Raw genomic sequence first — 16,775 nt, 5'->3', positions numbered from 1 at the left:
TCTATATGTATGAGATCCAATAAACCCTCACCCCTCGCACAAGTGCCAGTAAAGGGTGACTTGGTCATCTTTCCAAGTAAACAAGACTCGCACACGTCATCGTCCCTAAGGTCGAATGACTCCAACACTCCATCCTTTTGGAGTTGGGCTATGCGTTTCTTGTTGACATGTCCAAGACGGCAATGCCACAAGCATGCTTTATCCATACTATTGGAAGAATCCACACACAACACATCATTTCCTAAGTTATCTACAACCATCACAGTTTCATATACTCCATTACAAGGCAATGCTTCAAAATATAAAACATTATTAAGATAAGCATAAATAGAACCCTTTTCATTATCAAATGAATATCTAAAACCTTGTCTATATAAACCATGAAATGAAATGATGTTTCTTGCCATATCTGGCGAATAGCAACATTTGTTTAAATCTAAATCCAATCCATTACAAAGCACTAAGGAATATACTCCAATCTTGGTGACAGGCGACGTTCTTCTGTTTCCCATGATCAGATTCATCCTTCCATGCTCCACATCCCTATTTCTTCTTAGTCCCTGCAAATCAGAACATATGTGAAAACCACATCCTGTATCAAGAACCCAAGAAGTAGAATGTGATAAACCATTAGATTTAATTGTGTAAATACCTGCGAAAGATGGCTTGATCTTCCCATCCTTGATGGCCTACAGATATTCTGGGCAACTTATCTTCCAATGCCCTATCTTGTGGCAGTGGTGGCACTTTGCATCCTTAGGGTTTGAGTTGGATTTAGCAGAACCAACTTTGGTTCCACTAGAAGAGGTACCATCTTGGGACTTTCCCTTGTGGTGGCTCTTTGAGGGAGCCTTCCTCTTTTTACCCTTCCCTTGCCCTATTGCCAAGACAGGGGCGGCAGCGGGAGTCGGAGTTGATGCAACAGATTTGTCCTTGAGGTTGCTCTCAGCAGTCCTCAACAAGCCCTGAAGCTTGCTCAAGGAGACCTCCTCCTTATTCATGTGATAGGTCATGCGGAACTGGCTATAGCAGGGAGGCAAAGAATGAAGGATGATATCAATTGCCAGCTCTTCATCGAAGTTCACATTCAACTTCAGCAGGCGATCGACATATCTCTGCATCTTTTGCAGATGAGCGGTAAGGGACTCTCCACTACCTATTTTGGTAGTGATCATCGAAGTGATGATCTCGTACCTTTCTTGCCTAGCGCTCTGGTGGTAGCGGTCCAGTAGATCTTGATGCATATCATAGGGGTACATGTCCTCATAGATTTTCTGGAGTTCTGCGGTCATAGTCGCCAGCATGATGCAATGGACTTTCGTGGCATCACGCTCGTGGGCCTCAAAGGTCGCGATCTCTTCAGCAGAGGCAGTGTTGATGTCAATCTCCTTCAGCTTCTCATCGAGAACATACTCTTTGTCCTCGTAGCGAGTGACCATGCGAATGTTGCGGATCCAATCATTGAAATTGGACCCATCAAAGATCACTCTCCCACACAAGTTCATGAGTGAGAATGAGCCAGAGGAGTTTGAACCAGAAGCGTTGTTGTTGATGTTCGACATCTGAAAAGGAAAAAAGAACAAAGTTTGATTAGAAACGAATTCCCCAATTAAACACCCAAATGAGAAAGTAGGGCTAGGAACCAACAACATTGTTCAAAAATTAGAAAAGGGATGCCGTAATCTAATAAGCAAATAATTTGAAGGTAAGTGAATGTCGATTCACTAATTCTCCACCATGAAAAACGAAAAAGAGATTAAGTTTTAAATGTATTGAAAAACTCCTAGATCCTTTGAGATTCATTGAACTTTTCAATGGCATGTTTAAATCTCGATATGCCCCTCTAGTTTGTGACTGGGATGCCGAGGATCACAAAGCGGGTGTGAATAACCATACAAATGTACATGGTGCCCTCATTGTTACAGTCACCTATTCAATGTGTCGGTTAACCACACACGCTCCATCGAACTATGACAAACAATGAGTCACCCTTTGCCACCCTTTGCTTAGAACCCAATTAATGTGCCGGTTAACCACACACGCTCCATTAACGTCTTAGCAAGGGTACAAAGTCTAATTTCATAGAATTGCATCAAATTCACTTTTTCCTAAAGTAACTAAGATTGAGAATTTTGTAAAAACATTTAGTTACTTTTATATAGATTCATTATACTTTTAAACGAGGAAAGTTTGCCATATCCTACCCGTTCGGCTAACGACCCTCCACCCATCATAGAAGCGGTGGGTAAGAGTGGACACCCATTAAACGTCCATTTTATAGGCCATAACCTTATACCCCCTTTATAGATCGGCTTCGTGAATGAGGCCTACTAACGGTAAGACTAGCATTTAAGTTATACACACACACACACACATACACACACACACATATATATATATATATATATATATATATATATATATTAATCTTATAATATTATAAGGTATAAGGTTGAAATTTAAAACTTGTAAAATTCTAAGGTTTGAAATTTAAATAGTTCAAATTAAACTTTTAATCACAAAATTTAAATTTCAAAACTTGAGGACAAGTTTTGAACTTTTCAAAACATAAAGGATCAAATAGCAAATAATTTTAAATTAAACAATTAATTTAATGATTATCTAAATTTGACCTAATCAAGATTATTCATAAGATAATTCACCAAATAAATTCAAATAACCAAACATTATCAAATAAGGAATTTATTATTTAAATAATTGGTAATAATCTTTTGTTTTGTTAAGGATATTGTCAAACAAGTGATAAAATTCGGATTTTATTAAACCAAAACGATTTAGGTAAGTATCCTTAAGCAAAACAGCAAGAAATCTCGAAAATCTCTCTGACAGACGCTCCGACTCGCCTAGTCCCCTTATGGACTCGTCGAGTTCATCCTACTCGTCGAGTCTACAATGGGACTCGCCGAGTCTGTCAGTCAGGAGGCAGAAAAAACTATTTTTAAAGCTTGAACAAATAAACAAGGCATCAATACAATAGAAACCAATCAAGGCTCTGATACCACTGATGGGTTTGAGCCATAAGAACTTTCCTATGTGCACATGCAAACCCTAATGCTTGGATCTAGGTTTCTCTATTGTACATGCAATATATCCAAGTCTTGCAAACCCTAGATCTAGTGTACACAATTCGAATTTGACATAAGAAACTCAGATCTAAATGATTACCTCTTGTTGCTTGCTTGAATCTTCTTGTTCTTGGAGCTTAGAGTCATAAGTGTCACTCCTCTAATGGCTTACAAACACCAATTGGCAAGAGGGAAATATGAGAGAGGGTAAGGACTTATGATTTTTGGCTCTAGGGTTTCCAAGGAGAACAAGTGGCCGAAAATCATATCCCAAGGTTCCTATTTATACTGTGAGCAGTTAGGGTTTCAGTCAAAACCCTAATGGACAACTTAATCACCAAACAACCCATGGAACCTTCTGGAGTAAGGCCTTGGACGAAATCTAGATGGGTTCCCACCCATAATTTCGTCCACCCCTTAATCCATCAGGTTTCCCAGCCCAAAATGCAACTATCACACATTTGACAGTTTAAGCCCCTTTATTCGATTAATCTCTTTTAGTCGCCAAATTAATTCTCAATTAATTTATGACTAATACTAATTAAATAATATTATTGTTCCTTTAATATATTATTCTCATAATATATTAATAAATCATAATATCTTCTCTCGCTCTCTCTATAAATTACCCTGTCAAGTTGCTATGGTGAAGGCAACCCAAAAGGACCATGCACAACCGGGTCAAATACTTACCAAATATAGTTACGGGCTTAGACACTAATCCAACAATAAAATGAGTTAGAATTGGTTGGATAATGTATAACTAATCAAATATATCCAATGAATAAAATCGATCCAATCGAATAACCAATTAGAGTGGTTGGTTCGGTTACATTTATGTAACATCCTGTTTCAGATCGTTTTGCGATTCAAGGCTTGTGGGCCGTAATCCGAGTGTGAGAAGGTTTTGAGGCTTCGAAGGAGAAAGGTTTAGGCCCTTTTTGGATATGAATAAGGTAGGTTGTGTGATGAAAGGGTTCGGGTTGTGCTTTAGAGCCCAAGGGTATCGGTAAAGGTGTTGGTTCGAGCCTTTCTTGCATTTTGGATTTGAGTTCGAGTGGATTTCAGGAAAAATAAAGTTGATAGAAGTGTAGGGCTTCTCGTTACCTTTCCGTGGATATAAAGAACGTCAAAAACGGAGTTATAACGAAGAAGTTATGACCATTTGAAGTTAGGAGGGTTTTGGGCCGAACCGAGTACGCGGGGCGTACCAGATGGGAACGCATGGCGTTCAAGGGGAAAAGTGACGCGGGCCAAGATGGGAACGCAGGGCGTTCGCTGTGTTGTATCATAGACTCGTTTTTAGGGTTTGGTCCCTTTATAAGCATCATTATGGACCCAAACCTCCTCCATTCTTCAAGCTCCATCCCCTCTAACCCTAAGAACGAAACCCTAGCCTCCTCCATTCTTCAAGCATCATTAGGAGCTTAGAGTCATAAGTGCCAATTTTATTAATAAATGTATATGAATAATGTTATCATTGATTTTATATTATTATGGAAATTATATAAAATTATTGATGGACCAATTTTATTAATAAATGAAGATATACACTTACCATGTTTATATTGTGTGTTGAGTTCCCGATTTTACTCAAGATCTCCTAAATTCTTAATATCTCTCACATTCCGGTCATATCTCCATCTATATAAATACGTGATGAGAAACAAATTTACGATATACAAAATTTCTACAAGAAATTCGTTTTAGGGTTTGTTGTGGGATTTAGAGAGAGTTCTTGAGATCAACTTGAAAACTCAACCCTAGTTTTCAGATCCGAAAATCTCAATGGAACAAGGTATATAATCATTCTTATTGTTAAATTTTCTTTTAACTATATTCGAGATAAATATCTGATGTTTATGTTTATGCGTTTATGTTTTGGTTACAACAATAACCAACAAAATATAGTAAAAAAAACATATAATACAGTTGGCAAAGTTCGCTAATGGCTTTATATTTTTTAAAAAATCGTAGCTATAACAAAAAGAATTTGGATCGAATATGGATCGATTTTTATCTGAATTCTAATATGATATTGGGTTCAGAATAATATAAATATTCTGACTGAAATCTGACGGATCAAATTTATCCGATATGATTTTAGATAAATCCAGTCTTCGAATACGATCAATTTTTTTTACACGAATCTGGTTTTTCAAGTGCATCTTTACTTATGCACATGTTCAATAAGTATATCCACACACTTCCATCCTATTTGGAATCAATAATATATCATTCATGCCAGGGGTTCACACACCCCCCCAATTTCTTTGTGCAAAAGGACGTGCAACTCTTTCTTTGAACATGACAATCTATATTAAGATTGAGATGTTAGTGTTCTTCTCAACTCCACCATTGTTTAGAACTTGGTTAACAAGGGCTTGTCATAACTTCTATATTAATATGTACCATTCAATGAGTCGTTGATGTAGGCTAAGACATATTTGTTGTCAAACATACGAATAAAAACTTTTTGATAGAACCTTGAAGTGTGGAACTCTTCATTAATGGCCATGGTTATGACCTTATAGGCTACTTGGCTTACAATGTTCATCTCACTCTTGACTAGTTTTCATGTTCTCTTCTAAATGCGTGTAGTCGATGGATTAGCATACAACCACCGAGTTTTGTTCCTTAGTTGAGCATTACTAAAACACAATCAATGAGATGGTAATCCGCTAAGCGGTTTAATAGTTATTTCGTTGCATAAATTAGTTATATGTTAAAAGATAGTTACATAAAAACATTGTTCAGTAAATAACCTATTATAGATCTATATAACAAGTATATTGTGTTTATCGCTATTTAAAATTTTATTCTAGAATATAGTATTTTTTTTTTGTGATAAAAAGTCAAACCTCAATTCATAGGAGAGATAGAACTGTTAAAAAAAAAATAAAAAAAAATCATAGGAGAGATAGAGGAAAAATAGAAGGTTGACTCCTTCCCCCCTCTTGCCCCTTCCTGGAAAAACCCTAATCCGCAAGAAACCATCGTGTCATTATTCTAACATTCAATTGATCTGATTGTAATTCATATCGACAACCTGTAAGTGTAAACATCAACGATGTCATCGGAGATCGAGGTTGTTGACGAAGTCCAAGAATCTAGAGATCGTGATGCTACCACCGGGAACGGGAATGGAACGACAGAGGGCGGAGTAGATGAAGACAGTTTGAGGGACGATGTTTATACTGCAGCTGCGTACGGTGATTTGGAGAAGCTTCAGAGATTGGTGGAGTCGGAAGGTTGCTCCGTTTCACAGCCGGATAACCACGGGTATTACGCTTTGCAATGGGCGGCCCTCAATAATCGTGCTGCTGCTGCCCAATACATCATTCAGGTTTTTCGTAACACTCACTAATCACAATTTTATCTTTGTTCTACATAGATGTATATACGTTGGTTAGATGATTCATATACTTATGCTTTGCTTCATCATCTACTTCATTCCTAAGAGTAGCTAACTCTATCTGCCACATGTGAGATCCTTATGATAAACAGTAGTTATTGTGCGTTGTTAAGGTTCAGATTTGGAAACATATATGGTTTGAGGTTTATTGATATGAAGTAATTCATGTGTTAGTTATTTTGTTTTTTTATTTTTTATAAAATCTGCAGCATGGTGGAGATATAAATGCTACAGATCTTACTGGACAAACAGCATTACACTGGAGTGCTGTTCGAGGAGCTATTCAAGTTGCAGAGCTTTTGCTCCATGAAGGTGCTCAGATTAATGCTGCTGATATGTATGGATATCAGGTTTGTATCTTCTTATCACATTATTCAAAAACAAAATTCAAAACAAAAAATAAATCTTGCACCTAATCATTTACTAAAATTTGGATTTTTTTTTCTTACAGACAACTCATGTTGCTGCTCAATATGGTCAAACAGCCTTGCTTTATCACATTGTCACAAAGTGGAATGCAGACCCTGATCTTCCTGATAATGACGGAAGAAGCCCCTTGCATTGGTACACTAAATTGGATGCTTTACATTTAACATTTCTTCAGACACTTGACACGAGGGTATTTGCGTCATTTTGCAGGGCTGCATATAAAGGTTTTGCAGACTGTATTCGGCTTCTTCTATTTCTCGATGCATACAGAGGTCGCCAAGACAAAGAAGGTATGATTATTATAGCAAATGAAAGTTATTTTTTGTATTAATTTTTTTAATTAAATAAATAATGTTATTATTATTATATTTATAGGTTGTACACCTCTTCATTGGGCCGCTATAAGGGGAAACTTAGAGGCATGTACAGTGCTTGTGCAAGCAGGAAAGAAAGAGGATTTAATGGTGACTGATAACACTGGTCTCACACCAGCACAGCTCGCGTCTGATAAAAACCATCGACAAGTTGCTTTTTTCCTTGTAAGGGTATTTTTGTAAATACACATTTTTTTACTACTTTCTATTTTAATAACTTTTTTTTTTAATCTGATTTTATTAGGGTAATGCTAGGAGGATGTTGGATAAACGTTGGGATGGAAACAGTACCATAGGGAAACTTTCAAAACTAGGATTAGCACCAGCACTTTTATGTGTAATATTTGTGCTACTTTTGACCTTTATTAATTCTGTCATTATGGGTATATTTCTAATCTTTTAATACCATATATATTTTATATTTATAACTCAAGGTCAGTTTTTATAATTTATTTTTATAAATTTGCAGCTCCAAATTTGCCTAAAATGGCAGCTGGTTCTGCATTTATTGCATGGATTGCTGTACTATTGGCAAGTGCAGGATTGGTATTGTTTTATCGGTGTAGTTGGTATGTCTTATACTTAAATTTAATTATTTATCTTTTTTATTTTTTGGATATTAATTTTAATATTTCGACTTATGGGTGGTTTATTGGTTTTTGTAGCAAAGATCCAGGTTATGTTAAAACAAACAGACATGATTCACAAAATATGAAAGATGATGTAAGTCATTTGTTGATTTTTGTTCTATAACTAAATTCTTTATTATTATTGGATGTTTTTTTTATTGTTATTATTATTTTTTTGTATTGTTTAGGAGCCTTTACTGAAGATTGAGCTTGGTGATCCTGCTTTGCTAGCTGGTAACTGGTCTCAACTTTGTGCAACTTGTAAGGTAAATGCTGCAGTATAAAAAAAATAACCACATACTTGTATTAGTTTCTTTACTTTTTTTTTTATTTTTAATATAAGTTTTTTTATTTTTTGTTGACTTATTCATTAGATTGTACGACCTGTTCGTTCGAAGCATTGTTCAACATGTGATCGATGTGTTGAGCAATTTGACCATCATTGCCCCTGGGTGTCTAATTGCATTGGCAAGGTTTGTTTTTGTTCATATTTCCATTTTCTAATAATATAAATAAAATTTCATAACAATATGTTTCAATCCTTTTCATGAAACAGAAGAATAAAAGGGATTTCTTGGGCTTCCTAGTTCTTGAAGTTTTTGCCATGCTGATAACTGGCACAGTTGCTCTTACAAGTATTGCTCTCTCATTTCTTAGTCTTTGGTTTGATGATGGAATCGGAATTCAAGATTCCATTCCATGGGTGTGTTTGATTTGATGATGGAATCGGAATTCTCAATGCGTTGGAAAATCCTTCAAATTCCATGTTTGATGGATTTCACAACATTTCTACGGGTGGCCGGAATCAATTCAATTAATTCCGTTCTTCCTTTTTTTTTATTAAAAGACCAAAATACCCTCGTTACATATACATCGAAATAAATAAAAATGAAAAATTCAATCATACTTTTTCTCAATAAAACCAAAAATATCTAAATATAAATAAAACTATCATTAAGTTAGTTCTATTCCATTTTGTGCGAACCAAACGCGTGTCAGATTCCAATTCCTTTGTCAGATTCCATTCCTTCCAAAATCATTCTAATGGTTTATTTCAGGAGTTTTAACCGACCCAATGGCTCCATCTACTTTTGGAGCATGGCTAAACCATGCTGGCAACTATCACATGGGTGCTTTAATATTCATAATTTCAGATGGTTTTCTCTTCATGGGTGTTGCAGCCTTAACATCTATGCAAATCTCTCAGGTACATTTTCTGATTTTTAATATTTCATTCTCATATTATATAAAAAAATTTATACAAAACAAGTATGAATTTTGAATTTTCATCATGTTTCTAGGTTGGGAGAAATATAACTACAAATGAAATGGCAAACATGATGCGATATAGCTACTTAAGAGGACCCGGGGGTCGATTTAGAAACCCGTATGACCACGGGTGCAAGAAAAACTGTTGGGATTTATTTGTGAATGGTTACAATGAAGACATAGAGTTGATTGAAGAAGTAGCTCGATCGCATGAGATTAATATGATGCCTATGACTAGAAATTTGGACCAACAAAACGGGAATGGAAATGAGCATTCCATTGATGTGAATAACAACTTGAATTCACATGTTCATTCTTCTAATTGTTCACATGGGAATCAAGGGAAAACTAAAACCGATTCTGGCCCGTTGGGGTTGGGGTTGGGGTTAGGGTGGAATTCGCGGGCATGATTTTTATATTTGGTTTGGAGACATATGGATATGCTGTATCATTATTTGACGTTATTTTATGTTCATAAGATACAATCCAAGTTTTGTAGATTGATTCATTTGCATTTGTGCCTTTTTTTTTAATTTGTACAGTGACTAGTTATATTGAAAAATTACATCGGTTTCTGAAACTTACCTTCAAGAGGTTTAACAACTCATGTTTTTTTTTCTTTTATTTATATAATATGAGTGACGTTACCCGTTTGACTAATGAGTTGATAATGATCCGGCTGTGATATGCCAATAAGGTGACTATATATATGAACAACTTTATGAAATAATAATCAAGATTTAGTTGTTCCACCTAGGTATCTCAGAAAATTTTGAGAGGTTTAACTACTAAAGTTTAAATTTCTGTCAATTGTTTAAAATTTGTAGGATATATAAATCGATGATAAAGTTTGATGTATAAGATGGGTTCAACTTGTTAATATATGTGCATGATCATAACTTTGTCGATTTGAACCAATACAAATTGCACAGCCAGCCAGAGAGTATAGTGTACTGGTACAATGGGAGCGACTCAAGGTAGACCAAGTTTTTACAGACATGTGGTCCGCCGTGTATGATTTGTCCGACCACATGGGAACCCTAATAATATAGCCGTGTTTGTAGAATGGTTTTAGGGGAAACCTAGGGGCAAATTAGGGTTCTAAGAAAGCTTTGTAAGGTATTCACGTCATTCATATCAAGAACTTTGATCTTAAGCCCTAACATGCTATCATAGCACCATTATTCAACCATGTGAACAGAGAGGAGCTAGATTGGTCCTTATTTTTTGTGGAGTTTGGGCCTACACCTGAAGAAGTGCACCCTAATGTAACTTGTTACACTCAACTCCTTAGGCTTGAGGGCGTGGATGCGGTAGCACCCAATGTTTGCCACGGTGACAGTGGGGAACACCCCCCACTCTGCGGTAGGGGAGTGCGGTTCCTCTCTCTTCACCTAAAAGTTGCCACACATTCTCTCTTCTCTTCTCTCTTCAATTCTTTCCCTCTTCTTCTCATCTCTCTCTCTACCAAGGTTCTCACACCTAGTGTGTGGTAAAGAACCACATTTTGTGTGATATAATTGACATGACACCTATGTGGCGCCTACGTAGCAAAGAAGGGAGTACGGTTCTTGTGGCACCAAACTCTCCAGCCCTTATGGTTATTCTATATTGCTTGTATGGTTGAAACGGACAATCTAATGATTGGAAATGATTTCAATGTTATTATTTATTTCTAGGGCTTATTTCATAAACATCTTACTTTTTTTTTTAGACTTGGAACTTTTTGTTTTAAAAAAAAAACCAAACTTTTACTTATTACTTGTTATTTCATTCTTGGATCTAGTTATCAACGAGTAACCCTATTGGGTTTATTCCATAAAGACCTTATATTTTGTCTTTCTTTTTTCTATTTTAGACCTATTTTTTTCAAAATAAACCAATTTTATCTCTTCTTTGTTATTTCATTAATGAAGCCGATTACCAACAAGTAACCATATATCCTCCAAACTCATGTGCGTCCTAAGCATCGACGGATCAACTTCGTACCAAAATTTGGCTAAACTTGCACATAAATTATTAATGAAGGATATTAGACCATTCAACTGTTTTTTCGTTGTCGTCGTTTAGTGCCATACAAGCGGATTGTTTTTATGTCAAAAGAAATATGCTATGGAAGTACTAGAATGAGCTAGAATATCATCTTGTAAACCTACTCCCACTCCGATCGATACAAAGGAAAAGTTAGTACCAAGGATGTACAACCTTACAAGAGCCGGTCCTGAGGATTCAAATGCCCAAAACGAGGTGGAAAAAAAAGGCCCTTAGACATTAACGTGTAACGAATTAAATTACATAAACTGATTTTTTTTATGATGTCTGATTTCATCATTCACTAACTATAATATGATGACATTCACATAAACTGATTTTTTTTAATATGTCTGATTTCAATTGAACAATTTACAATCTAATTGTAATTCAATTTCTGATGAGTAATTCTGCTAAGTAAGCTAATTATCTAATATGATCCTACGATGTTGTGGTTCAACATTCAATATCTCAAAAATAAAACAAACAATTAAACATAACTGAAGTCTGAATAATTTATAATTAAATGATGAATGATTTATGATCGACTGGAAGTCTTGAATAAAATAAAACAAGAAATTTGTGGAATAATACCGCTGTTGCCCTTCTCAGTTCTCACCTTCTACTGAATCTGAATGATTATGAATGTCCCTGAATAAAAATTTGAAATCCGAATGTCCTGCACGCTGTGGAGTAATCGAATGTCCCTGAATGTTGAATGTTGAATGATCGACTGCCCTTCTCACGTTTCACGACTTCACGCTCACAGAAAGTCGGAAATCATAAAATCTCGACTTTTTCGACAAGTCGGCAGAATTTTGTCTATCTCTCGACTGCTGCACGCTTGATGGACTGTTGGAGCTAAGCATTTGGGCTTGGAATTTTAATTACACATAATATAAGTAAAAAAAAATTAGGCCCCTGAAATATATGGGCCCTGTGCAAATATCTCTATTGTCCACCATTATATCCGGCACTGTACCTTACTCTAACCAAACTCTATATCGTAACCCTGTTGGAATGCTTCAATACATCATCTACACCTAACCATATATATCTCATATTCAACATATATGCTTCCATATGTATGCACCTTGTGAATCCCATATGGTAGATTTAAAGTGTGTACTACACTATGTTTAAGGTCCTCTTGATTATATTTTTACTCTCTATAGTACCCCTTCCACACGTCTTACCGCATATAGCGACGCCGACTGTCCCGAATTCGATTCACAACCTTCTTCAATATAGAGTAGGAGTAGATTTGCAAGATGACATTCAACTTGTTCCCGTAATTCCATAACATATTTCCTTTGACATAAAAACAATCCACTCATATGGCAAGAATTAGTGACAACGAGAAAATAGTCGAGAGGCCCAAGATTCTACATTACAAATTTATGTGCAAGTTTAGCCATAATTTTGGTACGAATGTGACCCTTTGATGCCTAATACACATGTGAGTTATGGGGATATAAGGTTACCTATTGGTAATCGGCTCCATTAACGAAATAACAAGAAATAAGTTAAAGTTGAGTTTACTTTTTTTTTTTAAAAAAAAGTTTTAAGTCTAAAATGAGAAAAAAGAAAAATATAGCGTCTTTATGAAATTTGGTAACCGGTTCAAAGAATAAAATAGCAAAAAAATAGATAAAAGTTGAGTTTTCCTTTTAATAGATCTACGAAAAAAAATACAAAATATAGGTTCTGTAGATTACTTATGCGTAATCCCTTATAAAATCATAATCACAATGGTCAAAATACAAAGCAATTCATCCGGAATTTGCAAACCAATGGGTGCCAAAATGCATAAACATCCAAATCACATTTCACAAGGCTTAATCCATTGTATAAACTCTACCTAGGAACACAATAGTACAGCCTTGTGCTTTCCAACATACTAAATTTTCACTAAATTCTACAAATTTATTGAACTCCATCCTCATCAAAATGGTCAACATACTGATGAAATTTTGTCAAGACAACCTTTATATATAGTTCAAGTGGATGGGTTTTGTTTTCAAATTTCATAAGAATGTACCAAAATTAAAACTTGAGTCACTAAACCTTTAAAAAATGTTTGAAGTACATAAGTGGAACACATGAAGCGTGGTTACTATTCAATATCATTGACCCATAGTAGCTTTGTGTCCAAAATATATCAAGGAAAAGAAAAAAAAAACAGTTAATGATTCCAAACATCCAAAAAAATGATTCTTTCTATACAATATGTGTATTGATAAAGAATGAAGAAACATATACTCATGTCAATTTATGTCCAAATGAATCTATCACAACCCAAAAAAAATACAAGACTCCATATGAAGATAAACAAGAAGCCACACTTTGTTACACTCAAAAAAGGGAGAAAAAAAATGTGTGTAAGCTTATAAAAGCAGTATAAGAGGAAAAAAAATGTGTGTAAGGTTATAAAAGCATTATATAAAACCATATATTTCAAGCATGTTCCAAGGCATGAAAAATCTTAGAAACTCTTCTTCTAAGCAATGGCTCTAATCTGAAAGAAGCAACACCCGTTTGCCACATTTTCGCTTCATACATATCATTCCATGCCTCCACAATCTCATCAATATCAAATCCCACACCTAAAAACCATAAAAAAACGAAATTAAAAACCAAGATTTCTTCAAATTATGAATATCAAAAACCAAAAAAAGTGGAAAAAGAAAATCAAGAACAAACCTTCTGGTGTGGTAACATTAGAACAATGATTCTTTATCATGACACCAATATCATTACGTGAAGCTCCTGCTACTTCAAATTTCTCAACACCCATCTCCAAAGATTCATGCCAAACAGGATTCCCAATCTTATATTCCATAATTGATCTTTCATAAAGCATCCTCCCCCATAATATGTTCATCTGTGACCTCATATTTGCAGCCCTTTCAGCCACTTCATCTTCTTTAACATCTTCAACAAATTTCCCCAAATCGGTTTTCTGAAACTCTAACTTTGGCCTCAAACCTCCATTAACACGCTCCCTTTCCATTTCCTCCCATATTTTCATACCCTTTTCCATATTCTCTTCAGCCTCGTTATAAAGATTCATCGTTTCTGTTGAATCCCATGATTCAAGATTCACATTCTTGCCAACAACATAACACCATGAAAGTTTTGCAAGTTCAAATTGTTGTTGACTTAAAGCAAGAAATCCCTCGTAGAAATCAGGTTTAATTTTGATAGCTTCTTTGTATCTCTCACCAGCTTTCAAGTACTCCATTTGTGCCCAATCGTACGAATCTTTGATTTCTGAAAGTGAATCATCATCTTCCTTAAAGTATACTCTTTTTCGTGCTCTTGACATGTGAACATTTCCCCAATTAAAAAAAGCCAAAGCTACCATTTCTTGAAACTTATCAGCTGCCATTTGAAAATATTCTTGAGCTTTTTCACTTGTGACAGTGTCCTCCATAGCTTCTGAGTACAGCTTGATTCCAAGCTCATGAAGATCCAAATATGAATCCGTGTTGAACCCGGTGTAATTCTTGAAAAGATGAGCAAATTCAAGAATCCAATCATCGATACAAGCAGATGAATTTAAAAGCTTTTGTTTTTGTTCTAATCTTCTGACATGGTCAAAGAATGGATCTTGACCAGGGTTGACTTCAAATATGTAGAGTCTAATTGCATTCCTTTGATCTGAATTTGACGATTCTGCCCACCGGAGTTCTTCGTTTGTGGTAATTGTCACCATATCACCTTCTTCATCTTTGTATTTCATAAGAACTGCCTTTGAAATAGGAAACCTTTCATCTACAATCTCTCTTAGTTTTATAATATCACAATTAAATGGAATTTTCGCCCACCTAATATCTTCCCCATAGACTAATTTCACAACCCTTTTCGGTTCTTCTTTGCTACTTGTGTTTATCTTCTCCTCCACAACTATCTTGTCTTCCATCTTTTTATCATCCCTTTCAAAATCTTTTAACTCATCTTTCTTTTCATCAATCCGATCAAGTTTTGTGCTTTTCTTTTTCTTTTTATGTACCTTTTCCTTCAATGGCTCCAAGATTCGAATAGAATCGATGTCTAGTTCACTTTTGTGATCTTTTTTTTCAAGATTCGACTTATCTTCCATACGGGATTTTACCCTATCTATGATCTCCATTGCCATGAGATTATTGGGCTCTAAATCTAACACCATATTAACATCTCTTAAAGCCAAATCGAGTCGATTTAAAGCCTCGTAACATCTAGCACGTTTCAAGAGTGCTTTAGTGTATTTTGGTGTGACTTCAAGTGCCAAATTGCATTCATGAATGGCTCTAGGAAAATCAGCGATACCCATTTGCATATAGCATGCGGCAATGTTACTATGAAGATAAGAAACATCTAAATGGTTTCCCGGAAGTAATTTGAGGGCTTTTTGGTACTTTAATATCGCTCCTTCATAATCTTTATTTTGAAACGATTTGTTTCCTTCATCTTTAAGTTCTTGTGCCATTGAAATGAAAATGGTAGTGTCTTTATCGTAGATCTTTGTGGTATTACCATCGTCCAGTTTGCTTTGATCCGGATTAACATTGTTTGATCCTACTTTCTTGTTTTTTCTTGATTTTCCCATTGTCGAACAAAGAAATTGAATTTCTTCTATTTGAATCTCTTTTGGAAAAATGATTTCGAGACTTAAAACATTGAAATTTTCGAATTGGATCAAAAATAACAAGTCTAACCCTAAAGATCAAATTTCAAGAACTACGAACCGAGTTCTTGAAATTAGAGGTAACTAATATGAGAATTCACAGACCTCAAGTCCTAACTAAGATCAATCAATTAGCTTTCTTAGATTATATCTCATCGAACCCACAAACGAATTTCACCCAGGACACCTTCAGTATGTGTAAGTTACGAATCTCATAGCTCAAAACCAAGAATGGCAATGGAATCAAAGCAACAAACACAGAAACTGAAACTAAAGACCCAAGTTTTGCTTGTCTCTCTGAATCAGGATTTGATGGAGTGAATTGGGGATGAACACAAACGAATCCCGATTCAGAAAAAGAGAGATGCTGATCTTTTAAGCAAGTAGAAGCAAAATTCTCTCTTGTGAATCAAAATTCTTGAACAAATAGTGGGAAATTCGAAAAAACTGCTGCGAAATTAAGAAAAACTTATCTGGGTTGGGATAAAAACGTGATCTTTGGTTGCAAGAACCTCAGAATTTGCAGAGACTCCCCGGCAAAAACAATTAGAAAAGATTGATCTTCTAACGTTTGTGGATCCATTTACTACTATTATTAATTTGTTAGGTAATCTAATTTAATACTGTAATCTTTTTCTTTTTCTTTTTCTTTTTCTTTTCCTTTTCCTTTTTCTTTTTCTTTTTCCTTTTCAGAATCATAAACCCATGGCCTGCAAAAGTAAATTTGAAAAGCTCCGTGGGTATCTCCAATGGAGGGGGGATAAAACGACTATTGGTTTTTTATAAAGGATTTATGTGATCAAATAAATAGTAATGAAATGTTTATCTTGTAACGAAGTGTTTGGCATATTAACTTAACTGAACATTATAAAC

General features: G+C 35.3%; 2 protein-coding genes across 3 annotated transcripts; one reads left to right on the top strand and one right to left on the bottom strand.

Annotated features, from left to right (window-relative positions):
* The first annotated feature begins 5,980 nt into the window (after positions 1-5,980).
* Positions 5,981-9,782, top strand: TIP1 (Ankyrin repeat family protein with DHHC zinc finger domain-containing protein). 2 transcript variants are annotated; one of them, XM_079067576.1, is made up of 13 exons: positions 5,981-6,432; positions 6,711-6,851; positions 6,953-7,065; positions 7,141-7,220; positions 7,306-7,469; positions 7,549-7,687; positions 7,774-7,873; positions 7,970-8,027; positions 8,122-8,199; positions 8,308-8,406; positions 8,490-8,568; positions 9,088-9,140; positions 9,235-9,782. In XM_079067576.1, exons 1-13 carry the CDS (start codon positions 6,157-6,159, stop codon positions 9,610-9,612), a joined length of 1,758 nt encoding a protein of 585 aa, XP_078923702.1. In that variant the 5' UTR covers positions 5,981-6,156; the 3' UTR covers positions 9,613-9,782. The 2 variants fall into 2 exon arrangements, with proteins under 2 accessions (XP_078923702.1, XP_078923701.1); XM_079067575.1 differs by having other exon boundaries at positions 5,982-6,432; positions 8,992-9,140.
* A 3,652-nt stretch (positions 9,783-13,434) lies between these two features.
* Positions 13,435-16,575, bottom strand: LOC145132295 (protein PHOX1-like). The gene is made up of 2 exons (XM_079067034.1): positions 13,937-16,575; positions 13,435-13,839 (listed from the first exon to the last, which is right to left on the bottom strand). Exons 1-2 carry the CDS (start codon positions 15,822-15,824, stop codon positions 13,691-13,693), a joined length of 2,037 nt encoding a protein of 678 aa, XP_078923160.1. The 5' UTR covers positions 15,825-16,575; the 3' UTR covers positions 13,435-13,690.
* Between the last annotated feature and the right edge of the window lie 200 nt (positions 16,576-16,775).

Source organism: Lactuca virosa, chromosome 8, assembly GCF_052849685.1.
Source record: "Lactuca virosa cultivar CGN04683 chromosome 8, Lactuca_virosa_CGN04683_v6, whole genome shotgun sequence".
Classification (NCBI taxonomy): domain Eukaryota; kingdom Viridiplantae; phylum Streptophyta; class Magnoliopsida; order Asterales; family Asteraceae; genus Lactuca; species Lactuca virosa.
The sequence above is the reverse complement of the archived record's forward strand: the minus strand, read 5'-3'. Positions and strand labels throughout refer to the sequence as shown.